Source organism: Mixophyes fleayi, chromosome 11, assembly GCF_038048845.1.
Source record: "Mixophyes fleayi isolate aMixFle1 chromosome 11, aMixFle1.hap1, whole genome shotgun sequence".
Classification (NCBI taxonomy): domain Eukaryota; kingdom Metazoa; phylum Chordata; class Amphibia; order Anura; family Limnodynastidae; genus Mixophyes; species Mixophyes fleayi.
Genome location: NC_134412.1, coordinates 15007799 through 15033913, shown reverse-complemented (window position 1 = coordinate 15033913; position 26115 = coordinate 15007799). Strand labels below are relative to the sequence as shown.

At 42.4% G+C, this 26115-nt stretch overlaps 1 protein-coding gene and 1 long non-coding RNA gene across 2 annotated transcripts in view; one reads left to right on the top strand and one right to left on the bottom strand.

The window, feature by feature from the left end:
• The window catches only part of LOC142106574 (uncharacterized), a 114845-nt gene extending 114264 nt beyond the window's left edge, over positions 1 to 581 (bottom strand). Inside the window, exon 1 of the long non-coding RNA XR_012679744.1 lies at positions 517 to 581. This is a non-coding gene — a long non-coding RNA (uncharacterized LOC142106574). The remainder of the gene's footprint in view (positions 1 to 516) is intronic.
• A 134-nt stretch (positions 582 to 715) lies between these two features.
• XRCC1 (X-ray repair cross complementing 1) lies at positions 716 to 19318 on the top strand. The gene is made up of 18 exons (XM_075189556.1): positions 716 to 809; positions 2781 to 2929; positions 3780 to 3872; positions 5318 to 5425; positions 6034 to 6192; positions 6650 to 6724; positions 7480 to 7597; positions 7892 to 8007; positions 8953 to 9079; positions 9762 to 9984; positions 10125 to 10241; positions 11004 to 11097; positions 11284 to 11470; positions 11782 to 11836; positions 12649 to 12779; positions 13105 to 13195; positions 18006 to 18081; positions 18181 to 19318. Exons 2-18 carry the CDS (start codon positions 2879 to 2881, stop codon positions 18292 to 18294), a joined length of 1935 nt encoding a protein of 644 aa, XP_075045657.1. The 5' UTR covers positions 716 to 809; positions 2781 to 2878; the 3' UTR covers positions 18295 to 19318.
• Positions 19319 to 26115: the final 6797 nt, after the last annotated feature.

Sequence of the window (26115 nt, the reverse complement as noted above, 5' to 3'; positions counted from 1 at the left end):
TGGCGAAGCCAACCACGTCTTGTACTGGCTCAGCATCAGGGAGAATGCCAGACTCTTCAGGGAGTGAGGGAGATCACCCCTATTTCAGGGAGTCTCCCTGACATTCAGGGAGAGTTGGTAAGTATGAATAAGGTATTCTATTATCTGTTGGTGGTAGGTACATTTTAAGAAATATCTATTCTAACCCACAGATACAACAGACATTATCAGGTGGGTGGTGCTTCTCTATCTAGGGTCCAGAGGGTATACTGGGACTTATAGTACCACAACAGCTGCAGAGAGACAGGCCGCAACATTGCAAACAAGTAAATACTTAAACTAGTTATAGAGGTGCAGAAAACTTACTGCTAAATATTTCAATACATCTAGACCAACCCCACCCCAAAACCATATTGTCCAATATATATTACAACTTATATGATTTACAGAGTATGTTTTCAAGTGCACATATTATTTTTCACAATGCACCTTCTCAGTCACAACCTTCTAGTAAAACACATAAGAAGTAGAAATTACCTGAAATGGGTGGTTTCCAGGTGTAGGAAGATGGGAGCCACAACTTGCAGGTGTGCAAAGATGGCTTCTCCCTTTTTACGTCATTCTGGGTGGGCAAAGATGGCTTCTCACAATCACGTCAAACCGGGTGGACAAAGATGGCCGCCGCAACCCATACTCTCAACTTCTGGGTGTGTATACATGGCGGCCCTCGGTTTCCTGTGCACACTATGAAGCTGTACGGAGATCACTTCCGGGGCGGGAGGTTTGTTCGCGGTATTTCCTCGGGAACCGTGGGGGGATATCCTAAAATTGTATGTGGTTGGTGTCTATGTGTTTCCCTGTTACTATAGACATATAGTATGTGTGTGTCCGTGTCCGTCTGTGCTACTGTATATTATGTAATATTATGTTGATAGGGCAGATTGCAGGCAGTGTATACCTGTGTATAGCAGTTTATGGTGCTACAGATACATATGCACAGCCTTACTCACTGGACAATGTTATATAACATTGCACTGTACATTGTAATATATATATATATATATATATATATATATATATATATCATATATTATGGCATGCAGTGTATAGCAGGGTATGGTACTACATATACATATGCACTGTGTTTTACTGTACAGTCAGTGAGCCACTTCCACTGTCTTCTGTTCCATAACTTTGCACTGTACACTCAGGGTATTGGGGGTCATAACATAGTCACATTTCCAAGTGTCGGCAGCCACCAGAGTCAGATTGGTAAGACTATTGTGTACAACTAATACACTAATCCAGGGTTTCCCAAACCCAGTCCCCAGGGCTCCCCAACGGTGCATGTTCTCCATATCTCCTTGCTGGAGCACAGGTGTATTCATTACTGACTGACACATTGTAACAGATCCACAGGTGGTCCTAATTATGTCACATGTGATCCAGAAAACCTGCCCTGTTAGGGAGCCCTGAGGACTGGGTATGGGAAACCTTGCACTAAGGACCTCAATTAGAGTTTGAAGCAAATCCACCATTTGCACCTGGACAAATCACATTGCAGTGCAAAGGGACAGTGGATAGCTGTATTTTTGTATCTGAGAATTGGGGATATTCAATTGGCCGTGATGTTAATATACTTAAAGACAATAATGTGTATTGCAAGAAGCACAATATTAGCAAATTTACAGGCAGAAGGTTCTTGTCTGAAAAAGCCCATGGGTTATATCAGATCAGCTGTCAATCCAGATACATATGAAGTGTCTCAATTTACATGACTGATCTGATTACACAACACCAGGGAGACAAAATGAGCAATAAACAATGAAACAGAAACTGCTCTTACAACCTGACACTGTATAAGATAGCCATACATAACTAAGATACGTGTGTTACGTCTTGACATGAAAACCAAGACATTTATAAATGAGAGATTGTTAGTTGCTTGTCTGGTGTTTACTGTAATTATTATTATTATAATTTTAAGTGTTTTCTGAACACTACATTTTCACTGATGTTTGGTAAAAAGGACCCTAACAGTTACTTGTAAGAGGTCTTAACTCCACAGTTTATAAAAAAAAAAAAAAAAAAAGGCCGAGTGCAGTTGGTTATTATTATTAATAATAATATTGTTTATATATGTTCACTTTTGTGACAGGTGTTGATACAGTGTTCACGTCCCAGTAAATATAGCACAGGACAAAATACCACTGGAGCCTATTAGTATGAGCCCTAAATCCACAATATAACCTAATCAATATCCAATAATATTGATACAGTTCTAAAATGTGTCTGGAGAAGCTGAAGTACTATGGCAGGAAGATAGATGTTTCTCACTATAAGCTGGTACACATAGGCATTGAAAAATATGCCTGTTAGAAGCGTAGACAATACCTTGTACTCTGTCCTCGCCTGTAACAGAACCTTCAAAACGCATTCTCCAAACCACCCTGCAGCACAGTACATAATATGTATATAATGAGTTCTCACATAGAACCCCATTAGTTGTGCTGCGTGTTAATGCACGTTGCAGGCAACATTGAATTTAATATTAATGCATGTGAGTATAAGCCCTATTTGTGACCTTGTTACCTCTCTCACTGCTATTGTTCTCCGCTATCAGCCATGTTAGGCTCAGAAAGGCATGTCGCTGTATCTTCCACTAGGCTCAACAACTTAAAGTCTGATTAGTCTTTCCCTTTGGTGAAAGCGTTAAAACAACTGGTAGCTGTTTTATAGAAAGCCATTTGAACTATAGATTTATACATAGTTTTTTTTTTAATCGTGTTTATATTTTGCAGTGGGCATGCATTGTCACCTACTGGTACAGCAAAGGAAAAGCCTGCCTGGTGGGGTCGTCTGTCTGAAGTAGATATCTGTGTGCAGGTTACTGGGAATAATGCCGGAGATTAAACTGAAACACGTGGTCTCGTGCAGCAGTGCGGACACTGTGAGTATCCTACGTAGATATGGAAGGTGGGGTTTAATGTACAGTTATAACATTGCAGAGGAATGGCTGTTGATTTCTGCCTCTCGTATTTGGGTATGGGGGTTATGCATCTATTTAAAGTGGAACTAAATCTAGAAGTTAATTAGACATGGGCCACTTTTGCTTTTGCTGTTGTGGAACTACAAGTCCCAGCATGCCTTGCCAGTCAACCTCTGGAGAGTCACAGGTTCCTTAAAGAACTTGTGAAATATGGTGACCCGTGCAATATTATTTAAATGTCTGTACAGTTCTGTTTATTCAGGAAAGTTGCATATCGCATGCTGCCATAAGTAGACCAGTAGATAAATCCAGGCACACAGAATAAAACCTTATTTCATTGAACAGCAGTACCGATGGTTCGTATTTCTTTTATGCAGATGCAAAATCCAGTGCACCAATCATCACCCACATAATGCAGCACTGCCTTCGTATGTCACAATACAATACAGTGCATTGTATCAAAGATAGGTGGAATTTATCTTTTTCTGTGGCAACAAGTTTAAAGTGCACGTATAACCAACCATTCATAAATGTCTAACGTGGCTTAAGGCAGCTTTGCTTTCATCTGCATTGTTTTTAGGAAAACTAGTCTCGAAATTGTCATGTGCTTAGCGTTCAAACAGTAATCTGTGCTTATGTGCTAGGATCTTGGTCTTACGACATGATCAGGCAGTGCAAGGTGAACCTGAAAATCTCATGTTGCTTGTGGCTCTGGCCTCTTCAGTGTGCAGCAACTACCACGCTGGTCTCCATACTGATAAACCTTAGGCTTCAGTGTCTGTCCTTCTCTGAACGTATCTCTGTCTTCTAGACTCACACAGCTGAGAACCTACTGATATCTGACACTTACCGGAAGTGGAAATCCAAACAAGCCGGTGAGAAGCAGGTCTCTGTCATTCTGCAGGTACGGAACAAAGATAGGGACGTATGACGTCTCACCAAGGGTCCGTCCTTATGTCTTCAGGGCTAGTCAGTTTACAGTAATTACTAGTCGCAAATTATAGAATGTGTATTAGTCTGAAATCAATCACATTGCTCCTACAGGACTGCTAAGCCACATACAAGGTGACTTGTGTCACAGAACTGTTAATATTCACAAATATACAGCGTTTATGAGAAGTATCAACGCCCTCTGGCATTTTTCCACATTTTATGTTCTGACAGCTTTGAGTCAACATGTATTTATTTAGAAATTCTTACTGCTGATTAACACAAAAATGTCAAAGTATATAAACAACTATAAAGTGTTTTCTTGTTTTATTACAAACACCCAAAACTCCCCTAGCTCTAATAAACAAAGTTAACCATAACAAAGTGCTTTTTATAGTTGCACTCTGCAGATAATATTATGAGTAATGTTGTTTCTTCTAATTAATATCTAAAGAAGCTAATTTTATTATATTATGACATTTATACATCTGAAGTATCACTAAATAAAATCTGGTCACTATATCGCTATTCCTCTGATTGCTGGGTCTTAAAACCAAGCAAGATTTTTCGACATAGTCTTTCTTACTTTATACCATTCTCTTAACTGGGCTAGTAATAAAGTGGGTGGGATATTTTTCCTGCCACTTTTTGCTACCGTCTGCAAATTTTCTGATAACAGAGAACAGTTGCTTACACATAACCTCCCAACAAATGTGAGTAGAATGGGAAAGAATGTAGATATCTTATACAGAAGAGATACTATATAGCGTATAACTACAGGTACCAGCATGCTGTAGCAGGGGGATTTGCTGTCTTAAGCTGGGTACACACTACACAGTTTTCATCCAATAATCGGCTAAATCAGCCGACATACGACCGCTCGTTCAAAAGTCGGGTCAGTGTGTGTAGTGACACGATGGTCGAAAGTCTGCCCAAATGGACGATTGTCGCCTCATTTGGTTGGTCGTACCGTTTAATATTTTCGTTCCAATCTCGATTCTGCTGTGTAGTGTGTATAAACTTCCGACCGATGCACAACAGTGAGTACGAAATTAGTCATTGCTTACGACAACATGGCTGTAAAAAGTCGCTAAAGGGACGTCCGCTCTTCCCTTTATAGTACTAAACAAGGCTAGTGTGTATGCAGTCCATGGACCGAGCGTTCTGAACATCGGTCGCATGTAAAATTGATCGGCATAAAAAGTTGGTTGAAATTTCTGTAGTGTGTACCTAGCTTAAGTCTCCCTGTTATAGCGGCATTGTCATTGTACTGTCTGAGGGTAAACATAATCTCTTTGCACTTGTGTGGATCTGTATGTATATAGATTGTGTTTATGCTGTTTTGCATTCAGTGTCTTCTGGTAATAGACCTGTATCTGTCCTTAATGGTTAGGTGCTCTGCTTGTGTTTCCGCTGTAGTTTGAGAAGGAGGAGCAGATACATAGTATTGACATTGGAAATGAAGGTTCCGCCTTTGTGGAGGTGTTGGTTGGGCGTTCAACCTCTGTCAGCGAGCAGGAATATGAGGTGAGTCTGGAATCCAATCCTTGGTTCGGGTGACTTGTAGAACATGTTTACAGCTCTCGGCTATCCATCTGTTCAGGGTGCTGGTTCTGGTTTTCCTGGGTCTTCTGTGGGCTCTGTTTCCTTGAGAATTGCGCCAACTGTATTACGTATTCGAAACATTACCTAACCCATGAGAAATGTGAACAGCACTGTTATATAATGCACCCGGTTTGTCAAAAAACAGCCTTCGTTTAGTCCATTTAATCTTAAAACATGATTCCTGTATGTGAGAATAAGCTGTATGAAAATGTGGAACATTAAAGATTGTAAAGTGTAACATATCGGAGAATATGCGGCAGTATTAGCAGGACCGTTTCAGTCCCCTCCAGCTACTTTTGTGAGGCCCCATGAGGAAATGTACATTAAAAACAGTGTAGTTTAGCATTGTATTTAATTAAATGGCTGCAAAATCTGCAGTGTTTTGGAATGTAGAGGTGAAACGCGTGCGGCTCTTCAAAGCCATGTTATGGAAAACTTGCTCACCTGAGATCACCCACTGGGATTGTTGTGTAGTTTCTGAAATGGTAAATGTGCGATGAATTCCCCAACACGTTTGTCTTTTTGACCAGGTGATCCTGGGAATGTCCTCGTTCATGTCACCAAGCGAGAGCAAGGGCGGCCACACCCTGAATCGCTTGCGGATGTTTGGGCCGGACAAATTGGTGAAGGCGGCCGCTGAGAAGAAGTGGGACCGGGTGAAGATAGTGTGCACTCAGCCGTACACCAAAGTAAGCTGCGTCCTCTCCCCTTACTGACCATTCTCTCCTTGTGTATACGCTTTGTGTGCATACTAATTAATACGCAGCTTTATCCGACATTTAGTGTTGTCTGTTTGCAACATCTGCAAAGTAGTCGGACGGCTCTGAATAACAGCCAACTGCATTCCAGTCTATTGTAATCAATGCGTTCGAGCTGTGTAACCACAACATTCATACGGGTTCGCTGGGATTTTAGGAAAGCAGATTAGTTGTCCTTTTCACTTAACGTTGAAAGTTTCAAATATGAAGGTAAAATATATTCAGCATAACCCAATAGTTATTTCAGATTCGGTTAGCTGACTAGTTTTATTTCTGCTTTATAAGTAAGACACACACTATAGTAACATACAGTGATATAAAAATATTGCGCAAGTCAATCTGACCATAATTGTGATCAAGTTATTACTCTGTTTCCTTCCCTCCGTAGAATCTGGCCTACGGGCTTTCATTCATTCGCTTCAACTCTCCACCAGACAAAGACGAGGCCCCTCACTCCTCACCGGTATGGCTACCTGGAAATTGTGTGTTTTGGCTGATCAGAATTCCATTCTACCATGTGTTTATTTAACGTGTATGTATATACCGTTGTTGGGCAGCTGGCGGCCCTCCGAGCCGTCACTGAAGTGTATTGAGTTGCCAACACCTGGTGTATACTCTTTTGATAATGGCATTTTCATAACCCGCTGAAAAGATGTCTGTACAATTGTATTCAGTATTCATCAAAAGATTAAAATCTATAACCAATATGTATAATAGTATTTGTAGCAGGGTTATGGCATAGACACATTAAAGATAGCCTGAAATACAAGTTGCAGTTATATACAGCATTGAAAGACCACTAAACCACATTCGTGTCAACTGTACTAAAAAATAAAGTTATTTAGATTACTTCCCTCCTCCCCTCTCAGATGGCTTAAATATCCCATGACAGCGTCCTAATGCAATCCACTGCAGGTCAAAAAGTTTAAATTTCAGTCAGTTAGGTTGATGGGACATCATGGTCCCTGCTTCTGTGTATGAATCCACCAATTCATACAGTCCCTCGCTCTCTGAGTCTCGCACAGAGAAGCACCTCTAATATTCAACCTGCTGCAAAGGGTTAGAGCACAACATGATTGACATAAGCACTTCAGTTTCTGTGTTATTCACCCCACAGCCATTGGTATTCAGTAATGTGAAATGCCGGCTTTACTTACACTTTAAACGGTCCCGTTAATCGATTCATCTTACATGTTCAACCATGATCATCCCTTACAGAAAGTCACCAAGCTGGGCCAGTTTAAGGTGAAGGAGGAAGAAAACGTCTCCCCCTCTATGCGTCCTGGAAGTCTCTTTTTCAACCGCACAAACAAGTCTGACGTGACACCGCCGAAAGGTATATCCTGGATGTCCTATTCTTTATCTGATATCATGTGCATAATATGTTGTCATAGAAGACAGCATCTGCTAACATAAATGCCTTAAAAAGGTTTCCATCCTTGGAGTTTTAGAATGTTAAGTGGAGAAAGATAATTATGCTGGGCTTTAGGACAGAAGACTGGCTTTATTCTGTCATCATCCCAAGGCAGAGGATTGCAGTCATTGGAATTTGAGTGGAACTAAAGTTGTGGGGATCATGGCTAGCGATTCCTCTAAAACTGGTTAATTTGCCTTTTGATTTTACCCATAGCTCCCCAGACCTCACAGAGCTATGCATCGGTGGCATTACAGAGCACCAGTTCCACGGACGCCGCAGCTGAGAAGCCGATCACGAAAACCCCACCCAGCAGTACCACCACATCAAAGGTAACATCAGCCTGCCATTGTTGTGTCTGAATCAAGGGTTACTTGTCTCTGCAAAGTACTAAACCATTGTCACACACACACAGTGAAGGTGATCGATGACAGGGAAACCTACCGAGACAGTGCAAAATCCTGTTTGTCTAAACCTCTGTTTTTATGCAAGTGCGCTTCGATTTGTACCGAAGTGCTCTGATATGGGGAACAAAGAAGTTTTAGGACGTTTGCTGAGGAGTAATATTTTTACATTGTTCGATAGGAACATGAGTGCTCCTAGTATTGCACCCGCAGGCAAGAACAAGATTTTGTTTTGCAGCGTGAGATTATTGAAATGAGATACAGAGAGTTGGGAGAATGTGCATTTATTTTTTTAGGGAAATATGTGTTTTGCACCAGCTCGAATCTCATTGTATACATTTAAGGAGACAGACGCGTTTCGAATTCTCCAGTTGCACAGCTCTGGAGAAACGCGTTTCTAGGACCACTAAAAGGGAAAAACATAAAGAAATGCCACATATAATGAAGACTGCCCAATCTTTCATGATTCATTTAAGACATAAATGATGTATTTTAGGGAAACAACTAAAGTTTTAGTAAATGAAAAGGGGTACTGGACTGTAAAGTGGTAGGAGGTTGGAATTAAAATGATGTGTAGACTTTTGCACAGCGCATATCGGCTTTTTCTGCCTGTAGCCAATCAGAGTAAGTATTAGAACGTCCATCAGACTGATTGATATCCAATCGGAGCATTAGAATGTTCACAACACTAATGTTGAGCTGTAGTCGAAACAACATATAAATATGAACACATCTCTTTATGAATTAAAGTTTATACATTTAACTTGATGCATTATGATATTGTAATTAGCTGACCGCTATTATAGCGTCTAAGGCTGGATGTTTGGTGCCGTAGTGGTGTTTCTCATCTGCCCAGTTGTCTTTACCTTTTAGGAACCATCTTCTGGCAAACGAAAGTATGAGTTCAGTAAGGAACCCTCCAGCCGCCCTCCTCCAGTCAAGATATCCCCGTCTCATTCCAAAGAGAGCAGCTCACAGCCCGCGCCAAAGAAAGTTAAAGGTAACGTCCAGTTGTTTATTCTTGGTCTTCAGAATGGCGAGAGCGACTTTAACTGACTGACCAAACCTTGACGGCCTCTTACATGTGTATATTCAGGTTCACCTCCCATTATCATCACACAAACAAAGAGAAAGTAGTACAACGCTGAGCACAATCTAATCGCTAACGTCGATGTGTATATATATAAAAATATATTTGATTTTTATTTCATTTGCTATAGAAACTTCTAAATACACATTAAAAGCAACAATCCTTGCTATGCCGCATAACGCATACTTCTCTGTCATCCGTACGATAACTAAGCTGGCATACCCCGAAGTAATGACCTGATAACACCCTAAACAGTCTGATAAATAACAGAACCTATAAAAGTAACCTGCTACAACCATGGAAGCAGTCAGTGAAACTGTCCCTTGTAAAGATGGTATTTCCAATCAAATAGATGAAGATATCATCTCGGTACTGGTGAAGTAGAAGCATACACAAATGAACAGTGCACACCCGATCTATGCGTGTTTCTTTGCTGTTCGGCAATTTCATCAGGGAAGTATATGTCCAAAGATATAGCCCATGCTCAGCAATTCACCTGATGTTATTAACGAAGTGTTGAGTAGGCGTAGACTGTTACCGCGTAGCTTACCGTCGAAAGTCGTAGCCTAATTCCTGTGTGTATCTTTCTTAGCTGAGCCCCAAGCTCCTGTAAAGAAGACCCCACCACCCGAGAAACCGGCTCACAAGAAGACTTCTTCCAGTTCCCAGCCAGTAGAGATGAATCGGCTCTTACAGGGGACAGTGTTTGTGCTGAGTGGTTTTCAGAACCCGTTCCGATCTGACCTAAGGGACAAAGCCCTGGAGATGGGAGCCAAGTACAGACCAGACTGGACCCCAGACAGCACTCATCTCATGTACGTAGACTAAACCTCAGATGAAGTTGTCTAGTTTAGAACCTGCCATCTCTACGACCACGACTTGTCTAATGTACAGTATTGAAGATTGTGCTGGTGCTGTAAGGCAGGGTTCATGAGTTAATGTCTTGTTTCTACAGATGTGCATTTGCCAATACCCCAAAATACAGTCAAGTCAAATCTGCAGGAGGGATCATTGTGCGGAAAGAGTGGATCCTGGACTGTTTCCGGAAGAAACAGCTCTTGCCGAGTAAAAAGTGAGTGCTGGGGGGTTGTTTGTTTTTAATTTCCATAAGGATTTTTTAATTAAAGATTTTTTATGAGAGTTATATAGTGGAAGGAGCAGGTTCCCCAGCAGCACAGAATATATCTGGAGATGAGTTAGTGAGGACAGGGCTGCATGTGACAGTGACATGATGTGAGGAGGGGAATGGAGGCATCCGAAAGCCACAGACTGAGAGTTATATAGTGGAAGGAGCAGGGCCCCCAGCAGCACAGAATATATCAGGAGATGATGGATGTGTTAGGGAGGATAGGGCTGCATGTGACAGTGGCAGTGACATGATGTGAGGAGGGGAATGGGGAGGCATCAGGAAGCCACAGACTAAGAGTTATATAGTGGAAGGAGCAGGGTCCCCCAGCAGCACAGTCTTTAACATCCTGCTGCCTCCATTCCCCTCCTCATATCATGTCACTGCCCCTGTCACGTGCAGCCCTGTCCCCACTAACACAATCACACGAGTGGACAGGTCACCGCTTCCTACAAGATCAATCCAATCGTCTCCTGTGGATGGAAACTTTCTAATGATCTGATTGGCTGTGGGTTTTGTATATCTCCATCCACTTCAACCCTGAGGACATCTCTTAGTGGCAGGAGATGAAGATTGAATGAGGCTACTTAGACCGCTGTCAAAGACAGCTTAAAAACAGACGAAATGACTATATGGGACAGTCAGGTTTTTTTTTTTTTCTTTGGTCATATTCTATGTTTAGTACTTGTAATGGTGTTTTCATTTCAGATATAGGATGGACACAGATGACACCAGCAGTGATGAGGATGATGACAGTGAGGAAGATTCTCCACCTCGACCAAAAGCTCAAGCACACAGACCGGTAATCCCTGTGTTCTTCATATGAATACATTGCCTGTATCTGCTTATTAATATGATTCCATAAGTTGGGCCTTTTTAGTAAACCAGATCACACCCCGATTGCCCTGTTCTGCTGAGGCTCTCTATCTCACGAAACATCTACCTGTTGTCGATCTTCTGGTCACCTGACTCTCTGGCTTCATTTCAGAATCCAGACTCTGGGCGGACAAACCATAAGAATCGGGTGTCCAGCCCCGGTAAGGCCAAGCCCGTAAGAACGGCAGTAAAAGAGGAGGAGAGTGAGGACGAGGAGGACAAATCCAGCGGGACAAAGAGGAATCACTCACCGAAAGTGGAGGATGAGTACGGAGGGTCTACGGATGAGGAGAACATGGGTGAGGAGCTGCCAGGGGATACGTCTTGTTGATCCATGTACTAGGCAGGTGTTGCCCCTTGTCAGCACTACAGAGGTTCTTGCAGAGTTTGATAAAATTTGGTGGGTTGGTAAAGTAGTATTTACGGCATGACGTTGACCGGAATCGGTGTGATTTTTGTGTTATTTAAAGTGCCTGAAATCCTCTGATTTTAAAGGTCTTATTCTCCTTATTTTCTCTGTATGAGAACATGTGACAAATTGTTATAGCTTTTAAATCTGTATACAAGTAGCATCATGGTATTCACTTGTGTTTGTTATTATGTTTTGCAGCTGAGGAGCGAGGTCATGACGAGTCTGGGGGAGATACAGAGGATGAGCTGAGGAGGTCGGTGGTGTCTGGTTTATACAGTAAACTGGATGTCTACATTATCCATTATATACACACACACATTAATTATACATTTATATGCACACACATGCCCGGAGAGACAGACGTGTAAGAGGCGGGTACACATCCAGACAGACAGACGTGTAAGACTGATTCCAATCTGGCCAATGACAAAGTTGGGACTTGTATAGGAACGCTACATTTAAATGTTGACCCAATATGAGAATAGTCATTGTTTACACTCTTACAAATGTTTCCCTTAAAGCCCCCATTACCTCAGCAGATGTTACATATGTTCTCTCACCTACAGTACCAATCTGCAAGCTATTACCTCTGTCGTCAGTCTTTGTAGGCTCTGAAGGCTTCTGTGCAATGTTGGTCTTGTTCACTAAGGTGCTGGGAAAAATATGTAAAAGGCATAAATACTAGTGGGCGTTTTTCACGCGTTTTACTTTTTGAATTGTTGCACTTTTACCGGTATGTTCCATTGTACTGTAGCGTGTTACTACTTGCAAAATAGGCCGGGGTAACATTTTAAATGAGGGGAATGCAATGATGGGAACGAGACCTTAAAGAAAAACCATTATTTCAGTTTTTATTTCAGTATTTAGGCTTTAGCAGCTAACAAGCACTCCTCCTGTAGTGTGTATTCAAGTAACTGGCCAAAATATAGGTGATTTGCAGACAGAACGAGGGTGGAAATGCCACTATGGGGAACAAAACTCAATGTACCTATGTATATATCCTTGTGGCGTACAATTTTGAAAATGGAGGTGGTCAGTACTGAGGTTTTATCTCCTTACACTCAGGTTGGAGGAAGAGAAGAAGGTGAAGATGGAACCCAGCTCACCTCCAGCAGGTGATCCCTATGCCGGCTCTACAGATGAGAATACAGATGTGGAGGAGCCCGAGGTAGACCTGCCCATTCCTGAACTTCCAGGTATGCGGAACGCGTGGTCTCCGCGGGAAAGCTCTTAGAATTCTCAGTGACTTATCACTGTGCCAGTAGATCGCTGTCTTGGCACTGATTGGCTAACTATGTGACAACCACACAATATGATCATGTGAGAGCTAACTGCTGTGCAAGGCTTTTGAAGAGACATAATGGACCTGCACACAATTACAAATCAATAAAACAGAAAAACTAAACTTTAAATTTTTCTTTTCAAAATTAGTTTCAAGATGTGATTACAAAAAAACAGAGAAACAAACATAATTTTTTACATTGCAGAGTCGCTAACGAAATGTGTTTGCTCCACATCCAGATTTATTCCTCGGCAAACGTTTCTTCCTGTATGGGGAGTTTCCTGTTACTGAGCGCAGGCTGTTGCAGAGATACATCGCCGCTTTTAACGGGTAAGTGGTTGTACGGCAATGTATTAATTGACCATTTGAGTTTTCAGTGCCTGTGCAGTTGGGGTTGCGTAAAATGCGTTGCACAGTGATGTTACCCGACGCACCCAAATCAGCTTTTATCAATCCACAGGGTGACTTTTTCATCCAGAATCTAATTTATATAGGTGGATCGGGGAAGGGGGGTTCTTAAATTAATAATTTATTTTAATACCTTTTGCCATTGAATTTACAGGTTGAATTTTGAATATAGCTGCCTTCACTACATGTATGTGACGAGGCAACTTTAAAATGATATTATTTGTTAATAATACTCAGTAGGTTTGCAAAGAGAATCACGGCAGCCCATAATTTAGGTCTTAGCCCACAGGTTAAGTACCACCTCCGTCTGGTGAACGATAGACCAATAAGTTTATAGTTACTACGTGTAACTGCATTGTGCAGATTTTTAACTAAATAATCGCTACATCCTGAACTGTCCAAACGAAATGAGCTGCAGAAACATTCATTAAATTGCATGTTTTAAAAATCTATTTAATTAGTTGTTGCAAAATGGTACAAAAGTGTGTGATGTTTACAGAATTATTATTCTTGTCGAAAATTTGTAAAGCGCCACAGTGCTCCGTAGTGCCTTACAGTGGGGAAAACAGTACATACATAAAACAGGGACATACATAAAACAGGGACATACAAGGTAGACAAAATAAATGCAGACATGAAAACAAAGGGTATGGAGGACCTTGCTCATTAGAGAGCTTACATTCTAACTGGAAGAGGGCACAGCTGAAAGAAGAGGAGCGAGTGTGGCTCAGAGTGGAGATGTGAATAGTATAATCAGGGATAAGGTAAGCTTTAAAAAAGAGATGGGTTTTCACAGAGCGTCTAAAGATTTGAAGGCTGTGGGAAAGCTTCGTTGGGCATAGTAGGGAATTCCATAAGTGGGGAGCAGCACTGGAGAATTCTTGTAGACGGGAGTGAGAGGTGGTTACCAGAGACGAGACAAGTTGCATGTCAGAGATGGATCTAAGACTGGAGGGAGAGAGTTTTGATATGAGATTTGAGTTGTATGAAGCAGTGGTGTTATTGAGGGCTTTGTAGGTAAGGGTGAGTAATTTGAATTGGATTCTGGAGGACACAGGGAGCCAGTGTAGGGATTTGCAAAGTGGTGCAGCAGATGTGGAGCGGTGAGAGAGGAAGATCAGTCTCGCAGCAGGATTTAGGATGGATTGAAGTGTGGATATATGGGTGACAGATGGCAGGAGTTTGCAATAGTCAAGACGGGAGATGATTAGAGAATGGATAAGAGTTTTGGTAGCATGTTGTGTATGAAAGGGGCATATTCTGGCAATGTTATTTAAGGTGTATTCGACAGAAGTGGAAATTAGATGAAAAACAGTTTTCTAATGTCCATTTTTAATAAAAATTCACAAACCTCTACAGTCATTTTTAAGACTATAACTGCCAAAATGATAAACAATCTCTTAAAAAGGCAGTGGCTAAAATTACCTTTAGATTTACCTTCAAAAAGTTGTGAATATGGTTTATATCATAGAGCAGGGGTTGGCAACCTAGGCTTCACTGTGCAAAAGCCTCCTGTAGGGGTTCCCTCCAACAATAGCCGTATTATACCCAGAGGTACCCTCTGAAAAAAAAAGCCCATACGATTTATTAAAGGAAAGTTTTGCTTACCCGCCAGCCTCAGGTTACAATTTTCAGGTTCAGTTATGTGGTGCTGGATGCGGTTTTGCCTTTGTTCCTTTACGTTGCTTCAGATCGGCAGCTATCAACGCTGCCTACCACATTCAGGAGAGCAGAAAAAAAGGTGAGAAAAGAGGAGATGTGGAAGACAAGGGGGTAGAAGGTGTTGTGCAATAGGACTGTGGATTGTGGGGGCACATAGGAAAAAAGGGGAAACAAATGGGATGGGGGGGGACAAGGGAGGCATGCACACAAAGAGGGAGAGAGAAAGGAACAGGCAGCCACAATGTAAGACAGGTACACACAAACAGTTTGGGCACACATGGGCAGGGAGGGACACAGGCACACATGGGTCAGGAGGGACACAGGCACACATGGGTCAGGAGGGACACAGGCACACATGGGTCAGGAGGGACACAGGCACACATGGGTCAGGAGGGACACAGGCACACATGGGTCAGGGGGGACACAGGCACACATGGGTCAGGGGGGACACAGGCACACATGGGTCAGGGGGGACACAGGCACACATGGGTCAGGGGGGACACAGGCACACATGGGTCAGGGGGGACACAGGCACACATGGGTCAGGGGGGACACAGGCACACATGGGTCAGGGGGGACACAGGCACACATGGGTCAGGGGGGACACAGGCACACATGGGTCAGGGGGGACACAGGCACACATGGGTCAGGGGGGACACAGGCACACATGGGTCAGGGTGGACACAGGCACACATGGGTCAGGAGGGACACAGGCACAAATGGGTCAGCGGGGACACAGGCACATATTGGCTGGGGAGACAGAGGCACATATTGGCTGGGGAGACAGAGGCACATATGGGCAGGGGGACACAGGCACACATGGGTCAGAGGGGACACAGGCACACATGGGTCAGAGGGGACACAGGCACACATGGGTCAGAGGGGACACAGGCACACATGGATCAGCGGGGACAGAGGCACATATGGGCAGGGGGACACAGGCACACATGGGTCAGGAGGGACAGAGGCACTCATGGGGTAGAGACATGCAAGTGGGGGGCAGAGGCACACATTGGGAGGAAAAAATGGAGGCAGGAAAAGGCAGGGTTGTAATGCAGATGGGAGATATAACTTACTTCAGGCTCCGCTTTTACACTGCACCGCGAGAGAGGCACTCAATGATAATGAGTCAGAGGGGAAAAAGAGGTAGAAGCAGGCGGCTGTAGGTAGAGAATGTAGCGCTGCGGTACCTGTATAAATGACCGCACCCGCGCTACAGTTCAAATGGAAACTACCTGTTCCCCAGAGACACCAGTGGCGGAAGCTTGTAGCTCCCGAAAACAGCGTTCCCCCTTGATGTCAGGACGTGACCCGGGGGCCGGCGTGCCAGTGAAAACGGCTCCGTGTGCCACGTCTGGCACGCGTGCCGGGGGTTGCCGACCCCTGTCGTAGAGTATAAAGTGTTTTCCATCAAATTTGTTAGTAACTATTTCCAAATTCACATTAAGTAGGTTGCAGCCGTTGTGAACTTGGCTCTGAAACCTCTTGAGACCATATCAAAAGAATTTTGTTTTGTAATTTTGGTCCAGTGTACAAATGTTTTTATTCTATAATGCAAGCAAGCTTTGGCTACATTATTTACAGTAATTATAAAATCTATTGATTTTACTTGGAGGGCCCAGCCAATGTCAAAGTTGAGTCTTGTATTAAAGGTCCATTAGGTTCAAATTTGACAGGTTCTGTTATCGACTCTTTTAGGCTTTGAGTCTTTCAGGGCTCATTCATACACATCCTGGGGGAGAATATTTAAAATACTCCTGACTCCTCCTTTCCCTTATGTTCCACCTGCCACGGCTCCTGCCCTTGTTCCCCTGTACCTTTGTGCCCTTGTTTTGTTTACCTTTATTTCACAAGGTTATATAAACTGAGACGGCCCCAGGAAGAGCTTAGATAGTGGGCACATTTTTCCTCCAGATTCCCTGTGATCTGGAAGAGGTTCTCTAAATGGAATGCAGGGCATCCCGGTACTCTAGCAGAGTGATGGCGGCCTGTGAAGATTTCAAGACGGCCTTGGTTGACAGTGGCCTGAGCAACTGGAGAGTGAAAGGGCCTCCTCTGAAGACTCTCGCTGGCAGGTCCATTGTTCCAGAATCCATTTGGGCCAAATCCCAGATTTAGTCAATTGCAGACTTATAAAGAGTAGCCGACGGCCTGAGGGACTCGCAGTCCTAAAAGTGCAGGTGACTTCCCTCATTTAGATTATTGGTGGAAGCCCTCCTGGGGCAGGGAAGGGAGTGACAGCAGAAATGACAAGTACGTGGCTGAATACATGTTTGCTGTTCCTTTGGGAATCTGATGAGTTTGTCGACTGCTAATCAGCGTTCTGCTTTCAGAACAATTTCTGGACGTGTTAAAGAATGGTACTCCTAGGGCAAAGCTAACGCAGCTCGCCATATGTACTGTCCTACAAGGAAGACTGGCCAGATAAATGACCGAGTCTTCTGACAACCCAAATATGACTATCCGGGACTGTGGTCTACACTTTGGAAGAGGTCCCATGTCTGCAGTTTTACCTGTGCCTCCTCAGAGTGCTCCTTTGCTCGTTAAACCGATATTTTGAGCCCCGTCTGACTATATCCCAGGGTGGTTGTGTGTCTGGTGATGGATTGATGGACGAACTTGCCTCAATGGTTCTTGAACCCTGTTTGGCAGGTGGTCACTACAGATGCAGGGTCAGGTATATGGGGGTAGGACTCTGGGCAATTTATCTGGCCCTGACCGTTAGGACGTCACTTCTCAAGGGCCCAGCGTGAGATGGGTAATGCCACCACACCATGATGCAGCCAGCACAGTAAAGTAGGATTATTTTATGTCCTGCGACACCGAGGAACATTTATAATTGTTCTGTAGGTCGGAAGAGAGGGTCTTGTCCATAGCAACTAATAAGACATTTGCGTTCATTTTCTTTTTTTAATTACTAGAAAACTGGCGGATGCAATCTAATTGTTTGCTGTGGACAACACCTCCTTCATAAATGTCCCCCAGTATATCCTATAGATGAGCACTGTCATAACTAGTAGCGAGTATTTATTTTGTGATGTTGGTACTTAGTATATTCATGTCTCTTTAGAGAGTTGGAGGAATATATGAACGACAAGGTGCAGTATGTGATTACCGCTCAGGAATGGGATGACAGCTTTGAAGAGGTGAGTCGTGAAGGCCAACGGATATTCTTGTCCATTAATATTGTTCATTGCCGGAGAAATCTTATAACTGCTCCTAACTTGGTTCTCTATCCCCGCCAGGCTCTCAATGACAACGCCAGTCTGTCTTTTGTCCGTCCACGCTGGATCTACAACTGCAATGAGCGACAGAAGTGCATCCCCCACCAGCCATACGTGGTAGTCCCCCAGGCGTAGTCAGTAACGAACAGGGGGCATCTTTTGAAATAGTTGTGGATTCTACTTGTGGCATTTTAGCACCAGAGAAGTATTTTTTTTTTTGTCTTCTGTGGATCGGTTTTTGTCTTCTGAGGGTCGGCTGTGATGAACAACGTTCTAGTGAGAATACAAGGGGTGACCAGCCCCCTACGCACCCATGGGCTGAACAGTGTTGTGTGACAATGAGTGGGTGCAATATGCATTGTTGGTAGGACTCCCATCTCTCCTGTCATCATTATTTAAGTAAAAAGCCATCCCCAGAGTCTGCCCTTTGTGGTTGGGTTGCAGCATCAGTGGTCTCAGGTAGTGAGAGTGGGTTTACTAATCTTTCATCTGTGTGTAAGAGCATTTAAAGCCTAGTCCCTGTAACATTTGAATTGTACCATATTTATTAGACCAACATTACTCAGCTTTTCCATGTGTATGTTATGGCTAAGTGATCCTGAGCTGGGGGAAAAACAGTCTCACCGTGGACATCAACTTATTCCGAGTTCGGTGCATGGACTGAAGTTATTTCTAGCTTAGTCTAGATAGGGGACCCACCTTTTGGACTACACCATCTTCAGCCACGGATAAGATCATTTTAGGGGATGGTGACTACCAAATCAGAATGTCATTGAACCAAAATTCATGAGTGTGCAGCCTATAGGTTTACTAAGGATTAAAGACTTGGTGATGTCAACAGTTCCCGGTGACTTGTTGGGCTTTACCGTCGTGACTGTTGGTTCAGCCCACAAACTGAGTGTGTGTGTAAGACTGTAAACATTACAAAGTCCGGCATAGTGTGGATATCCAAAGGAATAATATGGTGTGTCTGGTGTCAGAGTTTAAATACCTTCTTCGTATGATGTGTGACAGAGCGAAGGTTTGATAGTAACGCCAATTCTGTTTCCTTGTTCTATTATTTCTGTTACATTGTGTCTGGAATGTAGGAAAGATATTTTTTAATCTGTAAAGAAAATCACTTTGTAGAATACAAAAAATAAATATCATTTTGTCTGTTTATGCTGGAAATATAATTAAAATACTGGACCTGCCACTTTTGCAGAAAGATGATAAATGATAGTAGTACTGACAGAGGTGGCATAGAGGGATGCCAGTGGAAACCGTATTCTTTAAGCCGTTATTTGTGACCGTGAATAAGAGGACTCTTCCTTTCTAGGACGAAACATAATAAAACCTCTGTCAGGACTGTGCTACTGAAGGCACAATATGGCTATAGTAAATACTTGGTGCTAGTAAGAAATGTCCCTCCCGTCTTCTGTAAACAATGGTCCCCTTTCCATGGCTGTGCCTGGCAGCTCTAAAAGTTGGAGCACAGTTTGATTGGTTCCCGGCAAATGCATTGCGGAGATGGGGAGGAGCTAAAGAGCAATCTAATTGTACACTATGCTGGCTATTTGTGCCCTAATTGGGTCTTAATAGAGGCAATACCCATTCACTCATTATCCAATTCCATCTAGCGATGTCATGTACCACCCCTACACACACACACCATATATTATTTATTTTTGTATGATATCCAGGATCCTCTCTTAATTATGTTTCACTTGGACACCTCTGTTTTTTGAGCTTAGTACAACTGAGCAAAGAAGACTGTTGAAACATCTGCTTATCAAACTTATTTCTTTTTATTCTGTTTTGCTAATGCAGTGTTAGTAATATCACATGGAGTATTAACCTAAGAATAGCTACAGAAGGTTTTATTAACCAAAGAGCCTAGTGAAGTGTCACAGCAGAGTTGCGTACATCTGGAAGGTTGGCCGGGCGAGACAGTACACCACAAGGGTTGTTTTTAGTCCTTTTGGTCGACTTCAGCCGCATAGACAAAGTACAGTATATTTTGGGGGGTGAGAAGAATCATTTGTACATTGATGCCAGGAAGATTTCCTCTGGTTGGTTGAAAGGTGATCTACATAGAGGATGTCACATCACTCCAGAAATCTCCATAACATTCAAATACTGTCTCTTTCCTGCCGCAGAGGACTCGCCCAACATTAAGCAGTCTCTTCTGCAGTAGAAGACTCACAATAAAGTTAGGATCCCTATGAGAGTCAACGCACCACGTAGTCCGAGTAATATAAAATCAGTGTCGGAATCCTTGAGATTAGAATACACTCCAAATCCACACATGGTTCTGTGGCTATTGGGTGCTGCATAACCACTTGTTCTGCCGTATAGATCAGTCACCATCTGGATAGCTGAGATCTGTTCACTGGCTTCCTGATAGTTCTCAATAAACAACATATTCCAGGAAATTTCATGTAAAACAAAGCAGGTCGGGGGTTTTTTTACAGCTGAATTTTATTACGCTGTTTCCTAATCCAACCGTTTGGTCTGTGTTGACCAGAACCTGAAGACGAAGGGAGGTTTTGCAAATAAAAAACCAAGAAGCACAGTAATTATGTGTGGTAAAGTCCTGTAATAAAGGAATTTCCCAAAGTTACAGAATCAGAGTTTAGTTTCAATGGAAGACAAAAACAAAAGTGTCAAAAACAAAGCACAATTAAGAACATCCATTATTTTACAATTTATTTATACTGGAAGGATTTCTACAATAGAACTAATCTCTGGTTATTGCAAAATAAATACAGATACTGCACTTTTCACCCCTGAGGACAGACATCCAGATGTGGCTGCAAATGCACCCCCCCTCCCTTGCTGTTAGAAGACCATAATTGACTTTCTATGTTTACATCATGCAGTCAGATGCTACACAGCAGATTTACTGCACTAACGAGCAGTATTCAACATCTAAGGCCATGTCTAACTCATATCCTCACTCATTTTCTGTGTGTTGCCTATAAAGTTGTAAGCAGTCATTTAGTCGCGTGATCCAATATTTATGAAAATACATCTTGTGAATTCACTAGGAACAAGTAATATCACCAAGGCATGATGTTGAATGAACCTCGTGCATCACTGACATTATTTCTAGTGAATGGATAGGCTGGATTTTTGATGGCTATTAATGTTTTAGTGTTGTCACTAACTAGTTCCTAGTTAACAGACATCCCCAGGGCGGGGGGATTATGTTAGATAACTGCTGAGAGTTCACAATACACAAAACCCAGATTCATGGGCCGTGAAGTGGAGACCAACTGCACCGCCATAGGAATCTGCAACGAGGCCACAGCTGCCCCGCCATAGGAATCTGCAACGAGGCCACAGCTGCCCCGCCATAGGAATCTGCAACGAGGCCACAGCTGCCCCGCCATAGGAATCTGCAACGAGGCCACAGCTGCCCCGCCATAGGAATCTGCAACGAGGCCACAGCTGCCCCGCCATAGGAATCTGCAACGAGGCCACAGCTGCCCCGCCATAGGAATCTGCAACGATCCCAGAGCTGGTGAAGTTCAGAAGATAAGAACGCGCTGGTAGAGAAGACCAAAGGCTTCCAATAGAACAAGTGAAACTTGATGATCAAGAAAAATACAAAATGCACTTCTATTCAGTGATACAGACATTTATGTTACACAAGTGGATCTGGTGCCCCAGCTTGCCTGTCGGAGAGGAGTCTTCTGAAACGCTTGGATTAGGAACACTTGGAGACGTTAACCCAGAGCCACCGGTTTAATAGTGGAACAGAATATAAATGTACAAGACTTGTATATTCCACTGAATGTAAATTAAATTTGTATTAATCATAAAGTTTCGCTTGTTCTATTTGAAGCTTTCTCTCCATTCTACTAATAGTTGCCTATACAGTGTATAGGTGACAGGTACACATTGGTTTCTTTCCCTTATTATATTTTGTAACAAAGCATTAGTTACATGGTTTATTCCTATAGTTGTTTTTAACAAGTGTAATGCAGAAAACACTAAATTCAATGTCATGTTATTCATGAACTTTACATGGTCTGATAAAGACCAATCAAAAATGAAAAGGTTTTTTTTGGCCAGAGGTCATGTTCATCATAAAGAGAGGTCATGGAACAATTACAAAGTGCTCAACCTTTCATATAGGGAATGTCACACGAGCTGGTCTTTTCATTGCTTGTGTGACACTACCCTAAAGCCTGGAATCGTGGCATGTTACATAGGTGTGTTTACAAGCGTATTAGAAACTTTTATGGAACTTTGTGTGACTGTAAACGGGTACAAAATAGTGCATGTGATGTAAATTAAGTAACCAATAAAATGTAGCAGGGAATTCGAGGGTAAGCTCCAGTGGAACAGGGCTTGATGAGAATTAATAGAGCTTTCATTATAAATCACTGCAGGGGGATATTCTCTTAAAAAAAGAGAAATATAAATGTTACTATGTTAGAATTGTCTTTCTTTGTACTCCACATTCAATAATGTTATATCGCCAATTTTTCCCACCTCCACTTATGCAGATGACTTTGAAAGCCCCCCTCCCCCCCCCCCAAAAAACGACACTGTTTAACATTTTTTCCAGCTGAATTAGTACTCCACCTTCAGCGTAGGAAGGACAAACATTTCAAATATTGCTGTTACAGACTGGGGGGTAAATGTATCAAGCTGTGGGTTTGAAAAGTGGAGATGTTGCCTATAGCAACCAATCAGACTCTTATCATTTATTAAGTACATTCTACAAAATGACAGCTAGAATCTGATTGGTTGCTATAGGCAACATCACTACCTCTCAAACCAGCCGGAAACTCGCAGCTTGATAACATTTACCCCTGGGTATGGGATTTCCGCCATCTCACCAAGCTTGTGTAAATGTCTGGTCCACTTCAATAAGCTCCTTGGGTTTGTCTATATCGATGTTTGCTAACCTGTGACACTCCAGGTGTTGGGAAACTACAAGTCCCAGCATGCTTTGCTAATATATAGCAGCTTATTGCTGGAAGGGTATGCTGGGACTTGTAGTTTCACAACACCTGGAGTGTCACAGGTTAGCCAACGCTGGTCTATTTCATGAAGAATACTTCCAAACACAACCCTTTCCAAAATGTTCTTGCTGAACTGCGTTATCCCAGATCCAACTGGACCCTTCGACCACCATGAGCAACTATCTGCTTATCCTGAAAAAAAGGCACAAGACCTACAACTGCCAATTAGCCATAGGCGCTGCACACTATGTATGTAAAATGACCCCCCCTCCCCATTTTCTCAGCCACCTCAAACCTAGAAACAATGGATGCAGTACCTACAAAAGACTTAAAGCCAGATGCCTGGCATGCACAGCGAGAAAATCTTCCCTCATGGCAAAAGCTTCATTCCAAGGCGTATATTTACTAAACTGAGTTTGAAAAAGTGGAGCTGTTGCCTATAGCAACCAATCAGATTCTAGCTGTCATTTTGTAGAATGCACTAAGTAAATGAAAGCTAGGATCTGATTGGTTGCTATGGTCAACATCTCCACTTTTCCAAACCCGCAGTTTAGTAAATCTAGCCCCAAATATCTTCTCTCCTGAACATGTACATTGGTACATGTTACAAGTAGGTTGTTTATTTGAACTTAAACGAGTGGAGTCCTAAAGGTGCTATAGTCATAATAAACTCTATTCACCACAAGAGCACTGTTGCTAAGCATATTCTACAATCTACAAAGGAGAAATGCTTTAGCAAACAAATGTCAAACCCTTGTTCATTAGAAGATCATGTTTAAAAAACAAACAAACAATAAAATCAAAATATATTTTGCCTCCATAAGATATACAAATATTTATTTTTTTCCTACTTAGAAACGAGAGTTCCTTTAAATGCATCTTTCTAATGGTTTGCTGGAAGGTGACAAGATAAATACAAGTATTCGCATCATGACATTACTGTGGAAGCATCTTATAATACTTAGAAATTCATTTTAGGCTACGTACACACAGGCGTTACAATGGATCCTTAATGCAGAATTTTAACGCAAATTAAGCAGGTGCAAACATCAAAATCACAGTGACAATACATATTATTTTTCTTTTAACACTTTTTGCCTCATTGAGAGTGCGATGTGCATCTGGCCGATAGACATCATATTCCTCTCAAAGAGCGCTCATTGTGTTTTAATACGTGATAAAATATAAACATTGCAAATTCCAGTGTGTACGTAGCCTTAATAAACACAAATTAACGAAAACGGAGTTGTACAAGTTTGAAAAAAAAAAAAAAATTGAAGATACTGAACAGCCTCCTCATTTTTCTGCTACAGATTACAGAAAGGTTTGTAGGAGTACACAGAAAATGGCATTCAGTCCATAGTCATGTGTAGCATTATTCATACACATACTGCAAAACATAGCATTCATAGGGGCATATTCAATTGTCCGCGGATTTGCCGAAAATCCCGCGGTCCGCAAAGGATTACCGTTATTACGGTAATCCTGCGCGGAAAAAACGTTAATACGGTAATTTACTCGCTGGATTTCAGCTCGCAGCTCAGGGCTGCGAGCTGAAATCCAGCAAGAGATTACCGTATTAACGGTAATATTTTTTCTGCGTTCGAACCCGCAGACAATTGAATACCCCCCATAGTGTCCATTATCTTTCACTCTCAAACTGACCTCTAGGGATTTGAGCCATTTGCACACACAATAATCCTTGGGCTAGATTAACTAAAGCTTCCAAAAATTAAAAGTGGAGGTGTTGCCCATAGCAACCAATCAGATTCTAGTTATCATTTATCTAGTACAATCTAGGAAATGATAGGTAGAATCTGATTGGTTGCTATGGACAACAATTGCGCCATCATCAATCTTATATTTGTGGCTCGGGTGTAAAAGATTCAGTAAAGGGAGAACATGTAGTGGGCACTGCCAGTCCTTAGTGAATAACCACTATACCCTGGTACAATGCCAAGAGCAGCTGCGGTCATGATTAATGACTTGCTGCTCTTTTTCACCATTGAATACATTGCTGTGATGCCCAGTACTGCTCAGTGTCATCATATCACCCGAGATACCATGCAATATTTCACTTGGTCCCAGCTAGCTGTACTACACAGATGGCCCTTTTCCACTTACTAACACTTACTGTGGCACGACAAAAACGTGATAGCTTTATAATGTGGCCTCTACCGTGCAAAACGGGGCTGAAGTGTACCCATGACATGGAGGCTGCCATGTTTGTGGGGCCACCAGAATGTAACCTATAAATTCACAAGGAACAACTCAGGCATCTGTGCCTCAATAACAGAATTTGTCAGCAGGAAAAAGACATTGACATTATGTCTGGTGTATTTTTTTATTTTTTTTTGAAGGGTGGTTGTTTGGTGTTTATTTCTTAATATTTTCTGTCATAACAATAGCAATAGGCATGTCTCATGCTTTCATACAATGAACGAAATCAAGAGACTCCACCCACAAAAGATGGAAGACTAGAAATGCAGGTAAGAGCAATGTGCCAATATTGTCCACTTCTGAAACGTTCCCTTTACTGTACATTTACAAGTACTTTTTCTTCTGTCTCGCGGTGTGTAGCTTAAAACTATACCTGTCAATCAGCGGAAGCAGTTAGTGTATGAGCGGAACCACCATGCAGCCTATAGCTAGACTAGGAGCAGGCGCCATCTCTGAGACACAAAGTGGCTCTGTTAGGTTCTAGTGAAATGATAGGTAGAATATTGGTCCAGGCTAGAAAATAGCTGCTCCCACGAACGACAGCCGCGCCCATGTCATTGGACTCCTCTTAAATTAATTTCATAATATTAAAATGGGAAGCACTTATGCAACCAAAGTGTTCTACGGAAGTAAAGAAACCTCTGGATTTGCAGCAGTAGCCTGAATAAGGGTTGCTCGATCTATAAAAAACAGTTTAACGCGCATGTTAGCAAATGCCTGGCAACCCCAACAACGCACCACTTGCCTATACATAAACATGCTAACCCAATATCCAGAA

Bases quoted from the DNA above. Each gene is read 5' to 3' on its own strand.
- XRCC1 (XM_075189556.1), top strand. From the start codon at position 2,879: ATGCCGGAGATTAAACTGAAACACGTGGTCTCGTGCAGCAGTGCGGAC. The intron at 12,780-13,104 runs GTATGCGGAACG...CTCCACATCCAG, and splicing joins GCCCATTCCTGAACTTCCAG to ATTTATTCCTCGGCAAACGT. The intron at 18,082-18,180 runs GTGAGTCGTGAA...TATCCCCGCCAG, and splicing joins GGGATGACAGCTTTGAAGAG to GCTCTCAATGACAACGCCAG.